Here is a 23,935-nt window from a genome sequence, read left to right on the forward strand (position 1 = left end):
TCTCATGGTTTTTATGCAGTTCTCTATGTTCTCAAGACTTTAAGGAATAGAATTAATATGAAATATATTCAAAGTTTTATTCATGTTTGTCCCTGCCATTATAAAGACATGTACTGCTATCACATATTAAGTACAAGTGGTTGGTATGATTTTTAAATTTCATATTGAAATGACAATTTAGATATGTCAACACTAGCTCTGTGAATTATTTTTGGGGTTCAATAACCATCTTTTTCATTTCACATGTTGTTTTTCCACTTCCTACCTAATATCCTGTATTTTTTAATTTTCCAACATGGGCTCTAGACACTCAATTCAGCCAAGATTGCTATGGATGACTATGCAAGTCACATTGCACAACACTACAAATGCCACCCTGGAGGTTAGGTATCATCCCTGATTCTGTACTAATCTATACTTTCATTCACACTCCTGTGTCCTTGCTCCTTGTGTGAAGAAATGCCCTTTCTACTTTGTTCTATGTTCACACTCCTCCTCTTCCCTCAAGGCTTGATTTACAAACTGTCTCCCTATACTCACCTCTCCGTGACTTAACAAAAATATATCATTGCTTCCTCTTCTTCAGCCCAGAAGTACTGGCACTTGGGTTCTTTATAACTCTTACCAGGTTGTGTTGTAGTCAGTCATCTCTATTGGTCTCTTGACAGATTCAGAAATGCACAAAGGCAAGAAGTTGACTTCCATCGCTATAAACTCATTTTCTAGGAAAGAAGCTCTATTTTATCAAGGCAATACATGTACATGGTTTAAAATGCAAAACGGTACTAAAAGACTTTCCTGGTGTAATCCTTGCAAACCCCATTCCTTATCAGTTTTGTGGGTATTTAAGCCTATTTAAAATTATAAAATGAACTGGGAGTGATAGCACTTGCCTGTAATCCCAGCTACTCAGGAAATTGAGCAGAAGGATCACAAATTTGAGGCCAGCCTGGGCAATTCAGTGAGACCCTGTCTCAAAAAAATAAAAAAGGTTGAGAATTGTAGCTACTGGTAGAGTGCCCCTGGGTTCAATCCCCAATGCCACAAAAATACAAAATAAATAAATAAATAAAATGTAGTAGACATATACAAGAGTGAATAGACTGTATGGTTCTATTTAGCACCTATAGAAAGAGTGTTTCTAAGATACTGAGAGGCCCACATCCCCCTCCCAAAGCATACCTTCTCTCCCCACACAGAGATAATCACTGGTTCATTTTGTTGTAATTTTTCTAATATTTATATTTTTACTTCCTATAACATCCCTCGCAATACATTTTACATCTGAACAGCAACACCACCCTGCAATGTAAAGAAAGGGCACTATTATGACAGCCATGATGAACGATGCCAAGAAAAGATACGCCAAAGACTGAGTCATAGGCCAGCATCTGTCTCCCTGGAAGTTGATCAGAGCTGCCTTTGAGGAAGCCAGAGAGGCCCTGAGCAAGTCCTTGGAAACACAGAACACCCCAGGGTCTGGAGGCTATGGTGTGAACCAGATAGTGGTGTCCCCCAAAAATATGGTCAATGGCAGTGGACAGCTCTATGTTTTCTGTTCCTAAGCTCAGCAATGGCCCACTTCCAATTTTCAGAAGTTGATTAAAGAATGCCTGCACCCCCTTCAACTAGCCAGGTGTGTGATAAATGCAAGGCAAGCAGAGAATGAATATGGAAAAAAAATAGCATGTTGGTTTTTCCTCTCTTTTAGTCTTTTCCCTGTTTCTACATTTGAAAGCCTTCCTCAAATGTCTGGAGATATGGTTATCTATAAATATTTGAGAATGAGGCACTAAGCCCAGTGTGGAAGCACAACACTTATAATTCCCAGCTAGTCAGTGAACTGGGGCAAGAGAATTGCCTGAACCCAGAAGTTCAAAGCCAGACTGTAAACCCCATATTGTTATTAAAAAAAAAAAAAGCGGGTGGAGGGGAGCACTAAGAAACTGGTTGGAAGATTCGTGTGCCTGAATTTGGCTTGTCAACCAATGGACTTCACCATGGTTAGAGTCTTTGTTCAAATGTCACCATCTTAGCAAGAGCTCCCAGATCACCCCATCTGAAATAAACACCCTGCCTTCCTCTCTCCCTAGCATTCCTACCCCCTCTTATTTGTTTTCACATTTATCACCTAAATGCCATAGTTTACTTACTTGTTTATTGTCCTTCATTAGACTGTAAGTCCCTTGGAGTCAAGGAACAAATCCTGTTTTAATCAACGCTATATCCATGGCATGGGGAAGACGGTGGCAGAGAGTAGGCACTTGATAAATACCTGTTAGATGTCTGAATGGATGAATTAATGAGTGGATGATCAGGCATGGATCTGGTCATATCATTGGGAGGTTCCCCCATCTGTTCATTCCTGAATCTCTTTCTTTTAAGCTACTCAGTTTCTGCAGTGTCAGAGCTGGACTTCCTTAGCAGGGTACTGTCTGACAAGCAGGGGAAAGGTATTTGGCAACTTCCTAGGCAGAGTACAGGCTCTCTAATCACCTTCTGTTTTCTGCTGAGTAATTCTGTGAAATAAATACACAAGGATAGAAAAGACTGTCTTCCAAAGGGCAACGAAAGGTTGGCACAAAGGCTGGGCAGAGACAAAGCAACAAGAATGGCCAAGAAAAAATATATAGCCAAAGCTCTCTTCTTGCTATATACTTTGGAAAGCAAGTGATTTGATCTCCTATGAATGTCTCACTCTAATAGCTACTTTCTCTCCACTGCGTCCAGTCTGGCTCCTTGTGTTGGATTCTTGACGGCCATTCCTCCCAGTTCAAGGCTGTCGGAAGATGGCCCTTCTGGGAAACAACAGCAAGGATGATAAATGTGTCTGTATGGCCCAGACCACAATGTTTAAATTCCAGTGAGTATCACTAGGGCATTATCTTGACATTGGCTTGTAAGAGAAACCCATGCTCCCTAATTTACTACTCCATAAAAATCATTCTCCAGTCTTGGGAAATATTTTCTAGAACTAGGCTCTTAAGATATTTTACTTAAAAGTCCTTTATTACATAAATATCATTGTTTTTTTAAAATTAAGTACACTGAATGTTTAAAGGATCGGAATTCAATCTTGCTCATCAGTGGAAGAGAATTTTGGCCTCATCCCTTGAAGTACAACTGATACTTAAATGTGGGTCTATATTTATGTGCAGGTTTATATTTCCTGTCCCCAGGCAACTTTTCTGGTGAGCTGTACAGAGCTGAAGGAGGGGAATGGAGAATAGAGGGGACAAGGGAACCAAGGAAGGTGCCAAGTTTGGGGCATTTGATTTTATCCCTAGCGGACCTTCCCACCCACACAGGATCCTCCCTCCAGGTCGGTAGCCTCTGGACAGATGCAGCTGAGCCTTCTGGAAGAGAGCAGATCATAGCCTTCTTATTTCTCTTCCCTGTGCCTTGTGAAACCTGGAACACTTCATAACTTAAAATTGCAAGTCATTTATAAGGGGGGGATTTCGAACTGCCTCTCATTGTTGTTCCTCCAGATCATCCTAGAGAACTGGGTATGATGATCTTTAATGCAATCCATCCTAGGTTCTAACCAGAGGTGTCAAATGGGGATCAAAAATCCACTCTGGGAATGGGGACCAGCAACACCTGGGAAGGCAGAAGCAAAGAACTCAGCTGGATCCTGTGGCACATTTAGAATTAACCAGTGTGAGGCCAGAGTGGGTATCCTTTTCCAGAGAATCTCTGTTAACCTTGCCAGGCAGGTGCTGTATGATTGGAGAGCACCAGAGAGAAGGAGATGATAACAATGGGCCACAGGCTGCCTCCAGAACAGGAAGACGGTGGGATTCCCAAATGGATCAGGAATAGCAAGCATGGGCACAGGTCTTCCTCTCCATCCAGGAGAGTTGTAGCAGGCAGCCCCAGGGAAGGGATAGGGAACTTTATGCCACTTGGAAGCTGTGTCCCCTGCCTCTTGGTTAAGATGTGGCCCAATAGCTGATAGACTGTATATCTAACCAGAAAAATCCCCCTCTTCCTCCTCCAAAGAAAGGAAGGAGCAGAGGATGCAAAGCCTTCCCTTAAACACTCCCTGCCCTGCCCCCAGTTGGCAGAAGAGAAATCCCACTTTATAAGAATTTGAGGAGTGAAGGATAAGTGCTTCCCACTAATGAGCATGATCTTTGAGAATATGAGGATTCTTTTTGCTTCTGGTTATTCTGTGACTATAGAAGATTAAGTCCCTGAAAGCTGCAGAACCCAAGGGTAGAGGCAGTGGGCAGAGTTCTTGGGGATCTGGAAGAGGTCCAAGAATATACAAATACATCCCTACTTTTCATAATTATATATTAAAGGTGCCATTCTATATTACACTGCATGGGTTTTTTTCCCCAATATTTTAATACAAGTAAGTAATAAATTCACCGAAGTAGTGTTTCCTGGATTATTTTCTGTATGGCAACAGCAGCAAGGAATAAAATATAAACTCATTTATAGGATCATTACCATGTACATATAATAAACTATTGAAAATATTTACTTTTTTAAAAAAAAGCATCCCAGCCTTCATGGTAACTTCTAACCATTGCTGTTTTCTCAGTTGATAGCTAATTTATAGCCAATACACCTGGAAAGCTGTGCCCCATCTACCTTTTTTCCAATTTTTTTGGCATATTACAGTTGTACGTAATGGATTTGTTGTTACATATTAAACACACACTATATATATATTTGGCTAATAGCACTCCTTAGTACTTCCTGCCTCCCTCCCATCCTCCCACTCCCTGGTCCCTTTCCTCTGCTTTACTGATCTCCTTTTGATTTTCATGTCATCCTAGCTTTTTTTTTTTCTTTTTCCTAGTTTCCATATATGAGAGAAAATGACTTGATGTTCTGAGTTTGGGTTAATATAATGTTAAGAAATTTTGCTTAACATAATGTTCTCAAGTTCCATCCATTTCCCTACAAATGACATTATTTTATTTTTCTTTATGGCTAAATAAAACTCCAGAGTGGATATATACAATATTTTCTTTATCCATTCATCCATTGATGGACAGACACCCATGCTGGTTCCATAGTTCGGCTATTGTGAATTGTGCTCCTATAAACATGGGTATGCATGTATGATGACTCTAATTTTTCAGGATAAATGCCCAGGAGTGGTTCAGCTGGGTCATATGGTAGTTCCAAGCCTAGTCTTTCATGAAACCTCCACACTAATTTGCATAGTATTTGTACTAATTTACACCAACAGTGTAAAAGTGTGCTCCACTCCATCTTAACCCTGGAGACTCCATCTGTGTACCAAAGAAATGACTTAACATTGGGATTCACAGATCTATTTCTGCAGATCAGAACCTAGCAAACAACTGTAGTGCCAAGTCATTTCAAATAATGATTAACTCTAACCAAAATCAATGTTAATGAGTCTTAAGCAGTGTTTCCAAAACATTTTAAAGAGGCTATTTAATTTCTCTGTTGGTTGAAATACAATGAATGTTCACACTATGCTTAGGCATCAGGTACTCACCAGCTGCCAAGCAATTCTAAGTTTTGTATATGTTTCCATGTGATCTCATAGAAACTCTAGACGGGACAATTGTTACTATCATCTCCATCATACAAATGGGATAACTGAGGCATAGAGAGACTAAAATTGCAAGTTCTATTAGCAGAGTCAAGATTTGAGCCCAGAAGGCTTCTGGGATCATGCACTCAAAACCACACTGCCTTTCGTTCAGGCTTTTACTGCAAGGGGTCGATGCTTCCTGGGCCGATAAGGCAATTAACAGGCTTCCCTAGGCCTCTGAGCACTGAACCACAATCTCAAAAAATGATTAGATACTTTTCCAGAGTGAACTATCTCTTAGCTCAGTGTTCGGTGTTTCTCAGAGTAGGTTTCTTACAACACTGCTTCCATAGCACGTTAATACATGTTAGATGAAAACAGAGGTTCCATGTTTAAATGAGGTTGGGAAATGCTGGACTATACAATGTACTGGCCTGCAGGTTTTGCACTCATTTTTATGCCATGTCTTCTTTGTTGTTGTTGTTGTTGTACCAGGTATTGAACCCAGGGAGGCTTAACTACTGAGCCACTCCCTGGCCCTTTTTTATATTTATATTTTATTTAGAGATAGGGTCTTGCTGAGCTGCTTAAGGCCTTGCTAAGTTGCTAAGGCTAGCTTTGAACTCATGATCCTCCATCCTCAGCCTCCTGAGACACTGGGATTATAGGCATGAGCCACCGCTCTGGCAATGGTCCATGTCTTTAACCCAATAAACTTTATTGGATTAAAGTTTACCTCACCAAAACCCATAAACCAATAATCTTTCACTCCCACCACCCCCCACCCCCATTTGCTGATACTGGAAGAGAACAACAAAGGATAGAGGGTGGGAAAACTGCAAGAGCCTCCTGCTTAGAGAGAAGTGGGGATGGGTCACACGGGAGAGCTCACCTTTGGCCTTAATCCCAGTCTTATCCATTAGTCCATTTTGTTCTGTTCTAAGAGAATACCACAGTCTGGGCAATTTATTAAAAAGCAAGTCTATTTCTAAAGAGCTCTGGAGGCTGGGAATTCTAAAGTCAAGGGCCCTACATCTGGTGAGAGGCCTTTGTACTGTGCATTTCCATAGTAAAATGTGGAAGGGCGAGAGAATGCTAAAGAGCAAGAGATCAAACTTCAGATGTTAGTCCTTCTAGAATTGGCATTGATCCATCACAAGGGTGGAGCCTCATGACCTAAACACCTCGCCTCCCCAGGCCCTGCCTCCCAACACTGTTGTTTCATAGTGTTTGCACACACTTTGGGGGACACTTCAAACCACAGCATTCAGCCCCTGACCCCCCAAATTCTTGTACTTCTCACACACAAAATAGTTTTTCTATTCCAATGAAGCCAGATAGGCAAGGGTCCCATCCAGAGAATGGAGAAATTGAAATGTTAATGCCTTCAGAACCCTTCCACCACTCTTATCAAGAACTTGCCCCAGCTTCAACCTGTTGCTAAATTAAACAGTTCCTCCCTACAGGGAGTTATAAAGATGTTAATGTCTCCAGGGCTGCTCCATCCTGCCCTTCCCCCTTCAGCCTACCTAGTTCCCACCTTTTGGCCAGGCCATCTCACTGAGCATCTCCTGGGCCTAGTCACATATGCAGGAAGGAGAGAGATAAAGGGAAGAGAGCAGGAGAACAAAGGAAGCCTAGGACATACATAAAAAAGCAAAACACCCTTGCTTGTTGGGATACCAGGATACCAGCTATGGCCCCCTTCTCGCTCCCAAGAGAAATCTGTTACCCCTTTTTAAAATAAACCCTGCTTTATATGCTTGCCTTGGTGTGCTTCTCTAATGTTCAAACTTCAACATGCAAGGGAGCAGAACTCGTCACTGACAATCGGCAATATCACCAATAGCCCAAAGTTTTAATATAACAGAAAATTAGAAGCTACTTTTGCTACAAATACTGACTCTTCATTCGGACTTTCAGATACCCAACAGGAAAAAGCTTGATATTTCTGCCTTCATTTTGTATCTGTCTTCAAATTCCTGCTCTGCCGGTAGGCATGTTAATCATTTAAGGAATGTTCATGTAAAAACTGGTAATACAAGGTTTATTAGCCCTAAGTTTACATAACTTATCTCATCCCTTTTTAAGACTGAGGATACCAAGATAAAAATAACTAAGCTACTTTCAAGATTTACAAGAATGTTCAACTGCCGCTTTTACAACATCCTGTTCCAGACCTCTGGAGTGGTGCCTACAAGTCTCCAGTCACTGCCCTATACCTTCTTCCAGGAACAGCAGAGCCTTGCAGATGGATCACCCCATGAGACTGCTCCCCTAAGCAGAAGCAGTCATCTCATGGGAACTGAACTGCCCCAGGATCATAGGTCTTCTGGATAAACATCCTGAGCAGCAAAGGGAGATTGACCCTCCAGTGATAGGACCTCTCCAGAGCCACCTGGAAGCACCAAGATGAAATGCGTTAGTCAGCTCTGCGTTAATAGATGACCAAAATACCTGACAAGAACTACTAAGAGGTGGAAAAGTTTATTTTGGCCCCTGGTTTCAGAGGTGTAGTCCATAGTCAACTGACTCCATTACTCTGGCCCAAGGTGAGGCAAAACATCATGGTGGAAGGGTATGGTAGAGAAGTGCTGCTCAGTTCATGGCAGCTAGGAAGCAGAGAGAGAAAAGGGGCCACAGGAAAGATGAACCAATCCTTCCAGTCACATCCCTAGTGACCCAATTCCTCCACCTGCACACCACTTGTCATTCAAACTCAGTCCATTCAAACCAAGATAGAGTGATTAAATTACAGTCATCGCAATCCAACCACTTCACCTCCAAAGAATCCTGCATTAACACAGACGCTTTTGAGAGACACTTCATATTCAAACCATAACAACATGTAGTGCTGAAATAATGATACTCCCATTTGCTCAGGCCTCATTAGTCTTTGGACTTTATACAAATACCTCTGCCTATGAGATCCAGATCCCAAAGTCTCCTTAAGCCCCTTCCTGGTATGTCTCCTGTGGCTCTTCTGCTCTCCCACAGTTGCTCCTCACTGAAGACCCTTCCTGAGAAGTTTTTTGAGGGTGGAGCCTCATCTTGCTATTCATATTGGTATCTCCTATTTCCCTATCCTGGGCCTAAACCCTCTGGTCAAGTTGGGTGGGTGCTAAGCAGAAACAGGGCACTGGGCCATAAAGTCAATGCTGTGAATGTGGAGACAAGTAACTGTGCTAGGTTCTGCAGTAGTCACGTTTTGTTACACACAACAGACATTTGTTAAGTAACTATGATGTTATATATATATAAACATAAAGGATATAAAGGACATATAAAAGATATAAAAATGATGACATAAGCAACAAGTAGGTCAAAACAGGTTCCCTGTAACAGCGTAGGAACTCCCAATGCCTACTCAGACTAATCCCCCACAAAACTAGCCTTTCTTAGAAACTGGGAGAGTAAGAAAAGAGAAATTCTTCTTCTTTTTTTTTTTTTAATAGATTTTGATGGGCCTTTATTTTATTTATTTATTTATAGGTGGTGGAAGGGTGTGGTAGAGAAGTGCTGAACCCAGTGCCTCATGCATGCTAGGCAAGCACTCTACCACTGAGCCACAACCGCAGCCCAGAAATCTTATTCCTGTTGATAATGGTTATGAGCAGCTTAGGAAAACATCCAGGCAATAATTGAAAGCATCTATTTGTTACCAGAATTAAGGTCTGGGCTACCTTCCACTCAAAAGCCAATATCTAGGAGATAAGAATTGGGAGGAAAGAAGCAGGTATGTTTGAGGATTGGCAAGCCTGAGAAAATGGATGGGCTATATCCTTAAAGTTCCATCTTAAGGATGTCAGGCACAAAAAAGGGCTTTTTTTTTTTTTTTTTTTTTTTTTTTTTTAAACTGGAGATTGAATCCAGGGTCCTCTAAGCACTCTTATTCTGGAGCTAGAGCTGGGCAGGAAGGCTACATGCTGAGCAGGCTCTTTGTCATCCAGGGTGTATGTCTCCTGTTTTTCTTTTACTCAGCAAAGGCAATGGACCTCAGCCTCCTGGGGTTAGTTTTTACTTTCAGTTAGGAAGCAGAATACTTTTCTCCAAGTTAAACTCCACAGCAATATACATGTGTTGCGTTAAGTTGATGTACAGAACATATTTAGGTGGGCTACTCTTTAGAAATTAGAATGCTGAGAAAGGGAGGGGATGTAAACCTTTCAAAAGGCTTAGGAAGGGGCAGAGGGCAGAGGGAGGGGAGGCCACAGGCCACTCCAAAGAAGCAGTCCTGTTACATCCTGACTCATCTAAATGGTCATCTCCACATCTGAATTCCTGCTAAGGAAACTATTCTAACTTTTGCTTTCCATCTAGTCAAGGAAAGCATTTTAACCTCACCAGGGCATTCTGCCACTGCTATTGGCCTTCCTCCTGGGTAGCAGGGGTCCTAGCAGGTAGCTACTAAGGTGTGTTATTCTAGACCAAAATGTCAGTTGCTTCTGAGGCAATTCATTTCCCAGAGGAAAGCACTGTCAATTTAGAAAACCAACTCTACTTCTCTTCCAACCAAGTCCTAGGAAAAATGGTACATTTCCACATACCATTGCAGGCTCATGTGGCTTCCCTCCTCTCTCACATCTGCCCCTTGATAAAAGGCCCTGTCCATGAAGTCTCTGAGGTCAAGAGCCATTGCCATGTTCCCTAGAAGAACAGTAGATAGACACCCTGCATGACTAGCTTTCAGCCCTGCTTCTCCTTTTCCTCCCTATAAAATCTCCTCCAGAGGGCGCTTTGAGGAGGTAATCCATCTATCTTCTCAGGATTGCTTGCCCTATAAATTTGATCCTTTCCTACCAATTCTCATCTCCCAAATATTGGCTTTATGTGGCAGGCAACCTGGACCTTAATTTTGATAACAAGTAGATGCTATCAATTATTGCCTGGACATTTTCCCAAGATTTATTTACATATTCATGTAAACTGCTGTTACTTCAGTGGCCCAAGCAACAAAGTAGAGAAGATTAAATGAGATTTCTAGAAAAATAAAAATTATCTACATAAATTTTATGAGAACTGAAACTGAACTGAAACTGTATTTTTCTATAGCCTTAAATTTACTAAGACTACTAAGACTGCATGTGTGAGGGGCAGTTACTTACCAATTCCTTGGCCCCTGTGATAAAAATCTGGTTTAACCAAATTTAGACACATAAGGCTCTTTGCCTTAAAAACATCATTTATAATTGTGCTCTAATATTTCTTCCAACTCTTAGAGGGATAGCTTTTTAAAACTCCAAAACTAATAAAAAGATAACTCAGGGAAATAAGTATTTTCTGAAATACTAGCAAATTCTATCCTTATAAACAAAAATATTAAGGAACTTGAAATTCCTTTTAAAATCCTTTAAAAATGCATGTAGGACTATTTCTAAGACCATTCAGAAAGCCACATTAATCACAACTTTACATCTCATCTGGGCAAAACGGTTAAGAATCCAGGGCTGGAGATGTGGCTCAAGTACTAGCGCACTTGCCTAGCATGTGTGGGGCACTGGGTTTGATCCTCAGCACCACATAAAAAAAAAATAAAGATATTAAAAAAAAAAAAAAAAAAGAATTCAGCCTAGAGATACACTGAGCACAAGAAGGGACTTTTTTTTTTTTTGGCCGTGCTGGGGCTCAAACCCAGGGCCTTGGCCACGAAAGGCACAAACTCTACCAACTGAGCTATATCCACAGCCCCCACAAGAGATTTTTAAGATCAACAAAACAGCACAAGGGGAGGTTTGCAGAAAGTTTAGTATGTGTCCCTCAGAATGTCTGAGCCCATCCCCCAACTCATATCAAAAGGAGAAATTATCCTGGGAGTCTTTGCTTGACTGTTCCACCAGCCTTGATTTCAGGGTAAAGCCTAGTCTTTAGGTCAATTCCTTATGAAACAGAGTGAGAAAAAATGGGGGTAATGTGATACAGCTAGAAAAACTATTTAAGAGACAGAGGAGGGACTTGGGATGAGAGGTTAAATGTCAAGCCCTGTGGCTGAGACAAAGTGGTGGGTAAGAAATGCCTGAAGAAGTTGGCTGCTATTAGCCCTTTAGCTCCAAGAACTGGAATTTTCATGGGTTCTCAAAGTTTGGTCTTAGGATCACCAGTACCAGCATGGGATCTTGTTATAAATGCAAAATCTCAGGCCCAACCCCAGGCCCACAAAATCACAACTCTGAAACTGAGACCTAGCATCTGTGTTTTAATAACCTCTTCAGTGATCCTGATGACTGTTACAGCTTGGAAACAACTGATTTAACAAAACATTGTTTGACATATTGAGACCTCACACAGCAATTCATTAAACCAGTTAGTATTAGGCTGATTGGGCTGCTGTAGTAGAAAATTTCACATTTGGTGGCTTAAAACAACATAATTCTATTTTCTTACAGTTCTGGAGGCCACAAGTAAAAAATTAGTCTGACCTGGCTCAAGTCCAGGTGTTACCCAGGCTGGCTCTGGAGGATCCCAGGGGACTGTCCATTCCCTTGCTTTTCCCAGCTTCTAGAGGCTGTCCTTATCTCTTGGCTCATGACCCCTTCCTCTTTCCTCAAAAGGCAGCACCTTCCAAACTCTCACCATACATTGCTTCCTCCCCCAACTCTTTTTATTCCACTGCTTCTCTCTTATAAGGGCCCTTGTGATGACAATGACACACTCAGAATAATCTCCCCATCTCAAGATCTATAACTTAATCACATCAGCAAAATCCCTTTTGCCATGAAAAGTAATATACTCACAGGTTCTGGGGAATAGGATGTGGACATCTTAAGGAGGCCATGATTCTGTCTACTGTGGGAGGAACATGAGACCATGTGCTTTGAATTGCTTATATCCACATAAATAAAGCCTGTAAGGAAACTAATCAATGTGATTACCTATGAGGTATGTAGGACACGGGGGAAGGGAAACATGGATGAGAAAGGACTTTGTTCCCAAAGTTTACTTTTTATATTTTGAGCTTTGAGCCAAGCAAAAACATTACCGATTACACAATGTTAACACACATTCATGAAAATAAAGAGATCAATTTAAGTAATTTCTGGTCATTAGGCTACTCTGTTTGAACATAACATGTCAGAGACTAAACTTGGGAATTTTGGAGTCCTTGAGGTTACAAGTGTTAAAAGCAAAAGCATTCCAGTGGTGATGCAGGTAGCCAGGGAGGAAGAAGAAATAGGATCTCCCTTAGATCTAAAGGAAAGAAAATAGACACTAAGTCACAGGTGAGGGACTAAGCTGAACTTTCATGGAAAATGTAATGTTTTGGGTTTTGTTAATTTGTTTGGGAGTTCTCCTGTGGGTCCTATGGGATCCAAGTCCCCAATAAAAGAGGGGCTGAGGTCCCCATTCTTTTCCCTTAATTTTTTATAAATAAGTAACATACTGTGTTCACTAAACTGCATGCCATTTTCTTTGCATGCCTTTTCTTAAGTAGGAGTAAATAAGAGAGCTCTTTGTTTTTTAATATGTATAAGAATGTCATCAGACAATCTCACACTAATGATGATCATTAGCTAGCTGAAGAATTTTAAACTGGAACAGCAGAGCAGGACAACTGAGAATTTGAGAACATAGCCTGCCTCATGACAGGGAAATCCTTCATGCGGTTAAGGGAGCATTTGTATACTCTGTGTATACACACTTGATAAATGTGCAACACTGAGGGCACCTGCCCCTTCACAACACCCCATAACCACTCTTCAATTGCTTTATCCCAGTTTACTACTGGATGTCTACTGGAGACTCCCAGACAGAAGTATCCCAAGGATCCTTTGTTCATGTTCTACTCCCACTTAATGGCTTACTGCTTATCACTTTTCTGTTCTATATATTCAACTCACCAGACAACTGGCCACCCTCAACACCCAGAGCCCCATATGCACCTGACTCTGATACCCCTAACACAGGGCAAACAAAGCTTAGTATGAGCACATTTTCCATTTTCAAGTTTGTGATTACTTCTCCTGTATAAATGATCTGGCCTTTTCAGTGCCCTTTACTACAGTTATGCTGGCCTCTGCTTAACAGAGGGTTAGGAAGATAAGTCAAGACATGGTCCCTGCCACAAGTAATGGTCAAGTAGAGACAACTAACACTGCAAAGGCTCTAAGTGCCACAATAAAGGTATGATGAAGAGCTAAGGAAGGACACATGTAGAAGCAATTCATTCTTCCTGAAGAGTCAGAGACAGCAAAATAAAAAGGATGTTTCAGTTGGGTTTTACTGGATATGCATGATTTTGCAAATTCTGCAAATTGATTTTCCCACAGAACTCAATCCTATGTCAAATAATTATCAAAGTATTTTCAAGAATAAAGACAGTTACCTTCCTAAAAGAAATTTTTATTCTTTAAACAGTTGCTAAAAATAATACAAATTCTTTTATCATATCATGCATGAGTCATCTTTTTATATCAACAACATGTAAAATATTTTGTAATGGAAATTATCTATGAAATAATTATGCTTGATAAATGTAAGGTAATATTCCCTAAATCATTTCAGCAATTCAACACTCAAGGTAAAATAAATAACTACAGGACACTCTGTTAAACTTGTTTTAAAAAAAAGGTTTATTTGTTACAAAATGTTAAATACTAAAGCTAAAAACATATAAATTCAGGTCAGGCTATATTAAAATACACACATACCCTTCTTTGCAAAATTGTTAAAGATTGAATTAAACAGATGCTTTAAATAAAATAAAGTACTCTTTGAGGTTATTTTTGTCTAATTAACTATATCAGTGTAGTGTAGAGTTTGTAAAATTATAGTTGAAAAGTTTTGCTCTCTTGGAATCAAATTTATTCAATCTTTAGTCTTCTGCTACTACCCAATGTGAAGCTATCATGCTGGCTTGAACAGGGTGAGTCTGTTATGATACTGAAAATTCTCTATCACAAATCTAGTATCTTATATCATGAACATGGAATAGTCAAAGTATATAAAGGATTAAATAGGATGAAAACCTGGCTCTGAAACAAAAGGCCTTAGTTCTACTATATAGTATCTTCTCTAAATAAAATGGTAGGTAAATATACTGAAGCAGAGATCAACACAAAGCATACATCCATCTAGAAATAACTTTTAGTTGGGGGGAAAAAATCTCAAAAACAACACTCACTTCTCCAAGATAACTGATAAGTAAAATTTCTTATTATTTTAAATTGAGTAAATTCAAAAGTCTTGAGTCTACGCGTTCAATGCATTTAAAAACTAATTTGATTCTACTCTGACTAGCTCTGCAAAATTGTGACATCTGACTGTCTGGGTCACACAGGAGGAAGAATTTTCATAATAAAAACATACTCAATACCAAGGAGTACCAGTTTTCAAATTCAACCCCCACTCAGGTCAAACAGCCTAAACGAAACAGCTATATTCTATTGAAATCTTAAAAAAAAGTGTTTTTGAGAAAAGACTTTGCTTTGTTTTGTACTTATATTTTTCAATTTCCTAAAGATTTTAGAATTTTAAATGCTATAATTAATATGGGGATGAGACTATGCTTATGAAGAACAAAAGGTTATCACTGCATTTTAAAAGTTCATAAATGTGAATGAATTTCTAGAAATCTGCTATAGGTCTACTCTTTTACAATGTTAATCCTAGCCTCATAGGATCTGCCAATCTTTGAGTAACCCAAGGGATTAAACAAAAAGCATAAAATTCCAGCAGTCTTCACTTACACAGTCCAATTAAAATCAGGTTTCTTGGAATATATCTAGAGGAAATTTTTAGTGCTTTCCTCTTTCAGTGATGGCATACATACAAGGGTTAACTGTAAGGAATCCTAATATTATAAGATTATTTAATCAGATCTTTAAGAAGTTGGGAAAAATATACGTATTCTAAAGTCACTGGAGGTTAACAGAAAGATATAGTCCAGTACTAAATTACAGATGACAATAATGTTCACAATAAATAGTAATCGGATTGCCCATCTCCAGGCTTATAGACTTCTGATGTCACCATTTCTATACACGTGTAATATGAGAGAGGTTCTAATCTGTCCTCCATCGAAGTACCCTTCTCTCTACACATGACAAATCTTTGATACATATCCTTTCTTCTAACTTACTGGGTAACCTTAAGGGACAAGATTCATGCTACTCTATATCAAATAGCTTTGCAGTCCTTGGAAAGAATTCAAACAGTTCAAGCCACTTACATCCACGTCCTACTCTTAGCAAAAACACTTACCAAAAAAAAAAAAAAAAAAAAAAAAATTTCTTGAGCCTTCATAGCAAATTCTCTAGAAAGCACCTTTTCCTGTGAGCATCTCGTAGAATGTATATTAAAATCAGGCAAGTAGGTCACTCTCACCAACATCCTGATGTTACAGAATCATCAAAGTAACTCTTCTTCTGCGATACAGCCTAAATGTGAGTGTTTTAAGACAAAACAACGCTCATTTGCCAGTGGAAGTGGCAACAGAGGCCCTGGGTGGTAAGGACTTCCCCAAAGGTGGGAATCCATATATGTTCTCTTCCCTTGATAGCAGAGCCTCTTTTCTTTCAGAGAGAATGATATTTGAATCAGAAAACTTCATATTTTTTTTTTTCTGTCAGGAAAGATCCATAATTTAGGGGACACTGTGCCAGGTGGAAACACAGGGCCCTTCTTCAATCATTATTAAGAATTTTGTGACTGCAACAGCACAACACTGAAAAAATGCCCTGCCCTTCTAAGTGGGAAACCCTTGTGACTGAAGGTCACACATAGACAAAGCTGACCCTGGTTCAGTTTCCTGCCTAATCAAAATCCCAGGGAGGACCCTAGGCGATTCAGGTGGATTGTCCAGATGAAAGAATTTTTTTTCATGATGTTGATTCAAACACTGTCACTGCTTTGGAACCAAGTGGCCCATCACTTTCCAAATATCTCAACTTGGACTGTTTCGCCTTTCCCTATATTTCTCATGGAGAAATAACTACACTGGGTCTTTGAAAACCCTGTATTTTAATAATTAATCAGACATGATGAAATTTCTATATTAATCCTAAATGATTTTTTAAAATTTAAACATTTCTTATCGGGGAGGGGTCTTAATATCACTAAAGCAACAGGACATCTTATAGGGGAAACACAGCTGTACAACAGCTTTATGTTTTAGGGTGAAGCCTGTTTTAGTCGGTAGTATAGTTTGCTCCCTTTTAAGATCACAATAGTTTTTTTTCATGGAGAACTAATAAACACATTAAACTGTATGATAGATAATCTTTGTTTTAACACCCACATTGGTTTCAGTCATACGAGTTTCACTGCAACCCATTCTCCATAATAATAAAAAAGTGTACTTATATAAAAGCTCCAGGTTACATTACTAAGCAACGGCATTTCCGGGAGTGAATATACTTCCTGTATTCTGCAAGCTGCTTCAAGTACATATTTGATGGCCATCTGTGCTTTTCAACAAAACTGCGTTCTTCCACTAAAATTGTAAGAAAGAGAATGTGAATGAATACATTTTATTCTTGATCAAAGTATTAACCACTGACTTCCTATGTAACAGATAAGATCTGAGCTTTCCCTCAAGCCTTCCAAATCATTTAACACCATCCCAGTTAAATCAGTCATCAGAATTTAAGTTATTATGTGATTTTACAATTATATACATCTCATCCACTGCTTCATCAAGTAGTATTTGACTATTTTACTTCTTTCTTTTTTCAATAAAACTTTTGTTTTTCCTGGAGATAACTGGTTCCTTTTTTCCACCTAATTCTCTTTGTAGCTAACTTGGCCATCCAAACTCTGTGAAGTGCTCCTAGTTGTTTCCCACCAGGACGCAGTCATCCAGCAGTTTCTCCACTCCAGCTGTGGCTGGCGCCCAGGGCCCTTCTCATGGAGCCCTTGCCCTCTTACTTTCCAGGCCTATCCATGCCTTTGTGCTGGATCTCACCATTTCTCAACTCTTGGGCCTTTACTTTGTTTATCCCCTTTGTTTTGGTGAAGTACAACCCGTTATTAGTGTTCTGAAAATGGGGCCTTTGAGAAGTTTTTCTGAGGTCTTGCTTGTAATGAAATGTCTTTAGTCTAGGCTCACACATGATAGATTATGTGGTTTGGTATAGAATTCTGGGTTGAAAACTCCCCTTATGAGGTTGAAGATGTTTTCCACTGCTTTCTACCTTCTAGAACTCCACCGCCACGCAGACTCACATCCTTTGAGGGTGGATCTGTGTTTTTTCAATCTTGGAAACTTAATTTTCTTTTTACACTCTGTTCTTGCACGTACTAATGATGTACTTTGTATGTTCATTTAGCTGAGCCCTTAGTAAACTCTTTTCACTAGTTGATTCAAGTCTTTCAGTACGAAAATAACTTCTTGATTTATTTCTTTGGTAATTTCCTCCCCAATGGATTTTTTTCCCCCCTGTATGAACTTCTAATAGACACTGAACTTCTAGAAAAAGACTCCAATTAAAAATTGGAGTCTCAATCTAGAAAAAGACTCCAATTAAAAAAACTAAAACTTTCTCTCCTATCTGTCCCTGAATTTTTTGTCCTACTTTCCAAGAGATTTCTTTACTTTTGCTTTTTAATTATTTTATTTAGTTGATTTTTCATTTTTATATATTTTATATTTATATTTTTTCTATCATATTTTTAATTTTTAAGACCAACATTTTTATTGTTTTTTAAAATTGTGGTAAATACACATACCATAAAATGTGCCATTCTAATTTTAAATATACAGTTCAATAGTGTTAAGTACATTCACACTGTTACACAAGAAAGAAAGAATCTCCAGATTCTTTTCAACTTGCAAAACTAAAACTCTACCCATTAAACAAATCCCTATATCCCCCTTTACCCAGGCCCTGGAAACCATCATTTTATACTTTCTAACTCTATGAATATTATTTCTTTTCCTTCCTTCCTTCTTCCCCCTTCACCACCACCACCTCTTTTGTACCAGAGATTGAACCCACGGGAGGTTTACTCCTGAGCTACATCCCTAGTCTTTTTTAATTTTGTTTTGAAATAGGTTCTTGCTAAGTTGTTGAGGCTGGCCTCAAACTTGCAATGTTCTCCTCAGCCTCCCTAGTCACTGGGATTATAGAAGTATGCTTTGCACCCAGCTGAATATTTATTATAGTTCTAGTTCTACTTTATGAATGCATATCTCTTATTCTTTGAAATTGCAACACCTAAAATCTGTGGGTACCCCTAAAATCTGCAGTTACCCCTAAAATCTGTGGGTACTCCTGTATCTATGTTCCTTTAAGCACATTCTCTTTTATTTTTGTTTATTTAGTTTCATTTTTGGTATACATTTTTTATATCAGTGATTGCTCCAAATATCTTTATATTTCCTTTCTTTTTTTTTCAATAACGTTTTTTTTTCCCATCTTTATTTTCATTCATTCATTTAGTTTTATGTGGTGCTGAGAATCCAACCCAGTTCCTCACACATGCTAGGCAAATAACTTTTGATCCTCAGTGACATTTTCATATTCATCAGTGAGATACTAGAGAGCTGTCTAGAAACCTCTGGGGCATGGGTAAGACTTGGTGACTGGAAGAATACACACCACATGACAGAGTGAATTTCTCCCAAATGATTGCATTTGTGCATTTTCCCACTGCACAGGGCATGGAGGGCAGGGTGGCAAATACCTAAGTGCCAGAATTCTAGAACCTGGATATCGGAAGGAGGGTGGAACCTCATTAAACAATCTATACACTTTCACATAACCCCCTGCTTCAGCCTAGCTCCTCATTCTTTATCCCATCAATACCCAGAGTTCATGATTCTATAACATGTTTTGTTTTAATGCCTCCATAAGTAAACTTCCTATTTCCTGTGAAGAAAAGAAGCAGCTGCCCAAGTAGGAGGTGAGGGTGTGGCAAAAGATTCAACTCATCCCACTGCCTTGGCCCCACGCCTTGTCCTGGTTTCTCAAACACCTGCTACCTCAAACATGTAAGGCTAGCTTCTGGGATTCTGCTGGGTGAATCAGCTTGTTTCCCCTTCTGTATGCACTGAGGCTTCTTTCTGCTAAACCAGTTTCCACTTCTCCATCTGTTCCATAACCTCAACTACTGGAATCTGGATTAACAAGGTCAGGGGTTTAGGCTGCAGGACCCGAATAAGCAGAAACAAGCTGGACGCTCAGGGAAACTATAGTTCTCTAGGTTCCAGGAGACAAGATATGACAGGCTCAGTTAAGACAAAACACCAGAGAACAATTATCACCCGTGAATTCAGGCAGACAGAAAAAAAAACAAAAACAAAAACCCACAATATTAAACTAAATTAAACTGATTAAAAATGAATCTATAGCCACCAAGGGTCATATATTCCTATGAGTTGCTGTTCGTAATATTTAATGAGCTATTTAACCAGGGTTCTCAGGTATCCATGTCTTGATGAGATTTTTTTTCTAGTCTCACCTACTCATTTCTAATCGCCTCTAAATAAGAAAAATTCTTAGTTAAGAGAAAACAATTTGTAGAATTTCAACAATGGGATAATTCCTAAAACTGAAAATGGGCAATTCTATAAGGAAACTAGAGAAATTGTGATGAGAACCCTTTTGAACTTCAAGTGACCATGTGACACAAGCTGGGTATGAGGGAGAGAGGAGAGCTGCCTGCAACACTTGGAAGGACACGCTCCTCTCAGTGGCAGCCACTGCCCTGCTCAGGCTTTTGCCCATGGAAAGATGGGCGCAGAGTACTCACATCTTCCAATTTTCAAAGTAGCCAGAAACACGGAGTTTTAAAATGCCAACATAACATTAAAATGAAAATTTTTAAACGAGGTCCACATAAAGCCCTCGACAGACTACAATGAACCTATGGAGGGTCAGTGTGTAACTATTGATTTAGAGAATCAAATCCCAGCCCCCCGTCTCCCCCAACCAGAAGGGCTTTATGCCTCTGCTAAAGAGTACCACACACCATGGCAGGCTGCTGAACCCAAACAGGCACCTTGGAACAAGAGAGCTCAGGATACCCCCACAATTCCCACCCACAAAACAGAGGCAGCCATTGCAGAGCCTTCAGCCCCTTGCTCTGCCCACTCAGATTACACCCTGAAGCCCTGCTTTTCACTATTCCAGTTAGTGATTATATACTTTATAGGCAATTATATAAGTAATAAAATATAATAAAATTAACGACATGAAGGATTTATAGAGCACCTTTCTCCCAAGGCTGTAATAGTATGCCATGATAGCATATAGCTATATAAAACAGTAAGCAGAACATAATGTTATTCTTCTTTTATAATGAAGGTGACTTAAGGTGGCATAGTAACCACAGCTCAGGGAGTACTGACTGCTTAAAGAATGACTATGCAAGAATGTCCCTACCAACTGACAGGAAGTAGAAGCCTGCTTTACCTTTATGAATGAACTTTATTTTTCTTACACAATGTAGACACAAAATAATACTTATTGATTTGCTTTGATTTTATTGTTACTCTACTGTCTTCATAGTTGAGCTCCATGTAAAGGGGGGCACTCCCAATAAGCACGTAATGTTTTTTGATTGGCTGCACATCTCTGTCAAAAACTGACTGGGTGGGCTGGGGATATAGCTCAGTTGGTAGAGTACTTGCCTTGCATGCACAAGGCCCTGGGTTCAATCCCCAGTACCACAAAAAACAAAAAAACAAAAACAACAACAAAAAACTGGGTGCTCCTTGTTTTCCATAAATGCTTGAGTACTCGCATGAGTACCTGAAAGAAACCCAGAGATTTTCGTGTCTTTTACTAATTAAACTTTTAAGCAGAACTCCAAGGTGTAAAACAGAAGTGGAATCAACTAGAAGGAGGAAGAGAAGAGTCCAAGAACCATAGATTTTCCCTTTCCCTTATTCTTCCCCTTTCCCTTATTCTTTCCCAGTTCTTTTCCTCATTCACTCCCTGCTTTCTGCAACTTGCCCCCAGAAGACCTTCAGGCATCTCCATGGAGACCTCTTTGGCCAGAGCTTGAAAGTACTTGACCAGGTGTTCAGTCATTTCCTTGTCTTTTTAGTTCAATTTTTCTTCAACTCTATCTGTGATAATGTGAGCAAACCATTGTATCTAGCTGTCTAATAGTCTGTCAACTATTCTATTTTTTTTTTCTTTCCTCTTACACAGTACTAGGAATCTCACCCTTAACTGGTTTTACTCTTTGTAATTTAACTTAGAAATCACATTATGTATGCTTTCTGATCAGTAAGTTTCATAACACTTTCAATCAACAACAAAAAAGTTATTTCAAAGTAATATAGGAGGGTCCTGCATATATATATATACACATACATACATAATGAATACAAATATCTAATACAATAAAACTGTTTATTATAAATTTTAAGCAATAAATTCCTTTATAAGAAATAAATTTGAATGTATTGTTAAATTTTGCTTCTGACTTACGGAGATAGTTAAAACTAAGATCTCAGGTATCACAGCCAAATGCCACCTGAGGACACATTTCACCACCTTCTCTATTTCAGGGGAAAAAAAAGTTTTTAAAAATGAATGGGAGTTATGAAATAATCATTAAAAAACTTCTTGTGTAACACAGGTCAAGCTGCTTATATAACACAGGTGACTATGAAATAAGGAGCCCTTAATTACCACCCTGCACAATTTAAAAGGAATGTAGTACATTGACTCTTCTTATTGTGATAAAACTGCTACTTTTACAAAATATGTCTCAAATCTAAGAAAAAAGAACAAAGTTTTCTTTGCAAAGCATAAATTGGAGATCTACCTGAAAGATCCTGAAATTCAGGCTTTTGACTGAAGATGAGGTAGTTAGTCGCAATGAAATGAAGCAGCCAGGTTGAAAGGCAATCAGAGTGGTGGAACTGGAAGAAAAATGAAAAAGAAACAACAATGTACATCACGCCCTTTGATCAGGAAGACGACCAGATAGAGAGAGTGACTTGGGAGGAACCATGGAAGAGTCCATATTCACATGTAAGTGCCCATGCATGATGCAGCCTTGAGGCTGCTGTGACTGCAGAAAGGGAAGTGGACCATCATTAACAAATAACAGTGAAGTTAATAGCTAAACTGTGGAGCCAACCTAGATGCTCTTCAGTAGATGAATGGATAAAAAAAAATGTTGCATATATACACAATGGAATTTTACTCGGCAATAAAAGAATGAAATCATGGTACTTGCAGGTAAATGGCATTAGAGAAGATAAAGTGAAGTTAGTCAATCCCCAAAAAACAAATGCCAAATGTTTTCTCTGATATAAGGAGGCTGATTCATAGTGGGGTAGGGAGGAGGAGCATGGGAGAAACAGAGGAACTCTAGATAGAGCAGAGAGGTGGGAGGGAAAGGGAGAAGGCAGGGAGTTAGCAAGGATGGTGAAATGTGATAGACATTATTATCCAAAGTACATGTCTGAAGACACGAATTAGTGTCAACATACTTTATATACAACCAGAGACAATGAAAAAAATGTGCTGTATATGTGTAATAAGAATTGTAATGCATTCTGCTGTCATTTACTTATTTTTTTTTTCAAATCAATAAAAAAAGAAAAAAAAAATAACAGTGAAGTGACATCATTCAGTGAAGAAGCTGAATCAATAGTGAACAACAAGCTACTGCTGCCGTAGTGGCCAAATGTCTTTAAGCAGAGGTATGGCTGTACCTGTGGTTAACCAAGAGTATTAGAGGTTCTTGAGGTTTTTTCTTTTTTGATACTGGGGATTGAACCCAGGGCCTCACCCATGGTAGGTAGTAAACACTCTACCACTGAGTTACATCCCCAGCCCCTTTGCTTTTTTTCAATTTGAGACAATCTCACTAACTTGCCCAAGCTGGCCTTGAATCTGTGATCCTGCCTCAGCTTCCCAAGTACAGGCTGGGATTACAGACATGTAGCAACAGGTACAACTTAATTTAAACTTTTAACTAAGGTCATGGAGTTCACTAACTACATTTGTGTCTGTGGAGCAGAAGATTATGGTGAGCAACATCCAAACAAGTTCATTTGAAGAACAAACCAAAAACTACTTTTGAGGAGGAAACATCAGCCTAAGGGCATGGGTTTCCATGTGTAAATATTCTTATGAGAAAGTTATACCTGAATAGTTGCTTTGATGGGTGTACTGCTATACTGAGAAGGGTTTTCTACACAATTCCCATTTCAACAGCGCAAGTAGATGGAACAACGTGGCTACTGACATCATCATCTCAATGCAAACCAGTAATATTCACTGATCCATCCAATCACCAATTTGGATTATAGTAACTTGTTGATAGGCAACTTTATTATTATTATGATTTTGGGAAACTATGCATCAGACTTACCATTTTAACCATCTTTAAGTGAATTGTTCAGTGGTGTTAAGCACCTTTACATGGCTGTGCAACAAGTACCACTATCCATTTCCAGAACTGTTTATCACCCCAAACTGAAACCCTGTACCCACTAAATAATAA

General features: G+C 39.3%; 1 protein-coding gene across 2 annotated transcripts in view; it reads right to left on the bottom strand.

Moving 5' to 3' along the window:
* Positions 1–14,720: 14,720 nt before the first annotated feature.
* The window catches only part of RHOBTB3 (Rho related BTB domain containing 3), a 56,624-nt gene continuing 47,409 nt past the window's right edge, over positions 14,721–23,935 (bottom strand). For both annotated transcript variants that reach the window (XM_081291419.1, XM_081291418.1), the window contains exons 11-12: positions 22,244–22,340; positions 14,721–16,955 (exon numbers count right to left, since the gene is read on the bottom strand). In XM_081291419.1, coding sequence (XP_081147545.1) covers positions 16,840–16,955; positions 22,244–22,340 — 213 coding nt within the window. In that variant the 3' untranslated portion in view covers positions 14,721–16,839. The remainder of the gene's footprint in view (positions 16,956–22,243; positions 22,341–23,935) is intronic.

Source organism: Spermophilus citellus (assembly GCF_964194105.1).
Source record: "Spermophilus citellus genome assembly, chromosome: 1".
NCBI lineage: Eukaryota > Metazoa > Chordata > Mammalia > Rodentia > Sciuridae > Spermophilus > Spermophilus citellus.